At 37.0% G+C, this 3,913-nt stretch overlaps 1 protein-coding gene across 2 annotated transcripts in view; it reads right to left on the bottom strand.

Moving 5' to 3' along the window:
* The window catches only part of LOC144707757 (antitermination NusB domain-containing protein), a 4,079-nt gene extending 2,098 nt beyond the window's left edge, over nucleotides 1-1,981 (bottom strand). The window contains exons 1-3 of one of the 2 annotated variants that reach the window (XM_078580996.1): nucleotides 1,607-1,981; nucleotides 1,022-1,098; nucleotides 793-927 (exon numbers count right to left, since the gene is read on the bottom strand). In XM_078580996.1, the coding sequence (XP_078437122.1) occupies nucleotides 793-927; nucleotides 1,022-1,098; nucleotides 1,607-1,917 (523 nt within the window). In that variant the 5' untranslated portion in view covers nucleotides 1,918-1,981. The remainder of the gene's footprint in view (nucleotides 1-792; nucleotides 928-1,021; nucleotides 1,099-1,606) is intronic. The other variant, XM_078580995.1, reaches the window with a different exon arrangement.
* Between the last annotated feature and the right edge of the window lie 1,932 nt (nucleotides 1,982-3,913).

Raw genomic sequence — 3,913 nt, 5'->3', positions numbered from 1 at the left:
ACTCTTCTCTCTGAACATCTGTTCTGGTATTCAATTGATGTTCTTTTGTTGATCCTAGGGACAATATACTACACGAGGACATTTTTCTTGGAGATCTCTTTGTTTCCTTCATGGCGATCGAGAGTCTTACCACATTAGACTTACAGTAATAAGAAAGAACTTACAGAAAATCAAGAAAAGTTGTTCGATTAATTCCAAGAGGATATCGTCATCAATACCTAGTTAACATAAGGATAGGGATAAGGCCAAAACGTGTTTATTGCCTCCTATCTGCAACGGATGAAAAATAAATGATGCTGACAAATGCAATAGACTTTGTTCTTCTTTGTTACCTCACAGGAGACGTCAACAAGAGGACAACTTTGTCGTCATCAACATCGTCATCCATGCAGATCATCATTGTTATTCATCTGAGGCTAAGGTCATGATGAATAGTCATCATCATCCTAGCAAATCCACATGCCAATGATGATGACAAATCATCACCCTCTGTCCGTAGTCTGAGAGTCTAGGTAGAGAGTCACATTTAGAGAGAAAATTGACTTCCAATTATAGTGTCCTCATAATTGTCTTCTTTTGCGATATAATTGTCTTTTTCTGCAAATGAATGATAACAATAATGATGATTCATCATCACCATTATCATCCTAGCACCTGACAGATGAGGAGGATACTGATGGCTTGTCTTTGTCGTCTCATCATCAACATCCAGGACCCTGAACCCGAAGATTCTTAACTAGAAATACAAAGAAAATTAACAAACAATGAAGAAGAAAATGGCGATGGAGTTACCGATGGCAGACTCTTTTTCATTTCTCTGCAACAACTCCTCAGCTTCTTCTTCTGTTCCCGCATTGATAGGAGCGCCCCCAAAGCTCATGTGATCATACTCCAGCAGTATTGCCTTGTCGAAATCATAGCCCGATACTAGAACACGATCAACCCACAAGATTAAAACAAAAAATTCAATAGCCAATACAAAATCTAAAGAACAAGAAACAGTCAGTGAACAGAGACTCACGTCTTCTAGCATTCACTCTCCTGTCAAAGAGACGGACTGGGTCAGTGCCCTCCAAGCAAGCTGCATATGACACAAGCCTGGAAGGAGAAGGATTGTTCAAAATGAAATCCAAAATCTAACTTCTCCCATTTAAATTAATAGTTTCAACCAAAACGGGCAAGTATGAGGGCAATCAACAAAAGATACAAGCCTGGAAGCAGAATAGCTCAAAATGCAAGGCACAATCTACCCATTTTTACACTAAATCTAGTATTTTTAAGCAAAGGGGTCAAGCATAAGTGACAAGCAGCATACGATACAAGTCTGGAATAATTACTACTCAAAATCTACTTTTTCTCAAACTAAAACTAGGATTTTCAAGTGGAAGGGCCAACTACAAGGGGGAAGCAACATAAGGCACAAACTCGGAATAAAAAGAATTCCTGAAACGCTACCTAAAAGTATCTCCTTTCAGAGCAAAGACAGTACGTGTAAGTAAAACCGGCCAAATTGGAGAGGGGTTCGACAAAAAAACCTATGGTTTTCAAATTAAAATATAGTAATTTTTAATGAAAATGGGTTCGATTTCACAGTGGTGCTACTCACAGAGCGAATTCTCTGGCCGCTCTCGGGCTGCAGAACCGTCCACTCTTGTCAGTTTTCGCCGCAAAATCAGTAGTGGAGGGCGCGGAAGAATCTACGGCAAGCTCAGAGGCCTCCGCTGTGACGACGGCGGGCACCAATCTAGGGCTTCGGCGACTAGAACAAACTACTCGATACCGGAAAATTCTCGATCGAAATTCAGTCAGAACAGCGCGACGAAGGCAGAAAGCCGAGCTCGACGACGAAGAACTGCGAAAGCCGAACGCCAGGTGAGCCTTCGGAGAGGAGAGGGTCAGTGCTGGACTTCCCTCCATAGCTCTCCTTCTTCCTCTTCTTCTTCTTCCTCTTCACAGGGATAAGGTCTGGTCGCAGAGGTTTATGTACTTTTTGGTAAATATGGGATTATATTATATTGTTTATATCTTGTTTATAATTTATGGGAAAAAATATCAATCCCTGAGGGTGACGTGTCCATGAATATGACTGTCAGATCTGGCCACAAAATATCTACCGTTCATTCTAATCTAACGGTGCATGTCCAACTTAAAAGGTTTGGACCTGGGGTCTTTGGATGCTCTTCGCCCTAAACAATGGACAATTAATTCTAAATTATTTGGCAATTGATTCCTTCTTTTAATGTTTTGGAGTTGTTGATTTCAGTTTTCTACGATTTAAAATATTGAATTATTGTCTAGTTCCCTTAGTAGAGAATTACTTGGAAAAATTATGATATAAACATGACTGAACCAACTGCTAAAATCATTTGTATTGATGTATTGAGCTTATTTTAAGTTAATGTATTTAGCAGGTAGACATAAGAATAAATTGATGTAGAAATTGTTGACCAAATATGTCCTGGCTTAAAATTTGTTTTTTATTAAAACTCAAGAAAAACGTTGATCATGGAATTCCATCTATGTCTTGGAAGTCAGCAATTTAAATAACTACCTCTTCTTCATATTTTTCGATTTAGAAAAGTTGATGTGACTTTATATATGATGCTTATATTTTGTATGAGCCACACACCAATTCACAAATTTTGGATACTTCTTCTTGGTAGCTGTATGACATTGAACTCAAGAAACAAAAAATTGACCTACGAAGCAATTGTTTTCAACAACAATTACATCACTTTGCCCTTATATATAAGATAAATTTTAATATTTTCCTTAATTATGTAAAACTAATATCTTTATTTTCCAACGATGAAAATATTATCAAATAAAATTTTATATTTACTTATTTGGGGAATTTAAATTTTCTTTGAAATACAAAAATAGCTTCACTTATCTCTTAGGATCTAACTTGTACGGGTATTTTTTCATGAACTTGAGTAACCCACCAGTTATATGACTCTCAAGCAGGTATTGATAAAATGTTTGAATAGCATGACATAAAATAGATTGTTCTTGGGATTTGTATTATAGGTGTACTTTTTTTTTAATCTTGAAATTTACAAAACAAAATTTAGTGTCAATGAAAAAAGGCATCACAAGGCAGTGTGGATACTGGAAGGAGAGAGGACTAAATGAGAGTTGACAATATGTTGTGGGAGCCATGTGGGGTAGACCAATTTTGGATTGTTACCTGTTGACTAGTTAGACTTGGTCTCAAATGGCCAATTTTCATAACCATCATTTGTGGTCATATTATTATGAATCATTTTATTTGTACCATTAGAAAATGTGTTAAGCTTTTCCTTCCCAAATTAAATATTCTATCTAAATTTAGAGGGACTGAGAAGGACACAGGACAAGGTGTCCAGAAAAAGGTACATGGCCACTAACATCATCCACTTTTACATTGTAATGCCATTTGAGAAATAATTGGATGGAAAATGAATGTTTGGGTCATTTAAGCCAATACATAAAGCCAATGACTAATATGATTTCATAAAGAAAAAAAACAGGAATGATTAAAACACCTACGGCCCCCGCTCTGTGTCTCCCCCCACCCCCTCTGCCACCTCCTCCTCCTACCTCAACCATCTCCAGCCTCAGGTTTGCATCTCCTGCCAACCCCTCAATGTCTCCCACCCCCATTCATATTGTCTCATCCCCACTCAACATCTCCCACTTTGCCATTTTTTTAGCTTGAGGAAAGATCTCAGACTTCATTTTTTAATTCATTTTTAACTTTAATTTTTTATCAAAGGCTATCTTTCTTAGTTCAAAAATATCTGAGTCTTTTATTTGTTTGTTTTATGTAGATGGAAAAACTGTTCATTGATGTCCAAATTTTCGTCACTTAAGTCAAAATATTGGTCAATTATTCTACTCATATTTATACATATATCCCACAAGGAAAAAT

Source organism: Wolffia australiana, chromosome 9 (assembly GCF_029677425.1).
Source record: "Wolffia australiana isolate 7733 chromosome 9, ASM2967742v1".
In the NCBI taxonomy this organism is placed as follows: Eukaryota; Viridiplantae; Streptophyta; class Magnoliopsida; order Alismatales; family Araceae; genus Wolffia; species Wolffia australiana.
Note: the sequence above shows the minus strand (reverse complement) of the source record. Positions and strands in the feature narration are given on the sequence as shown.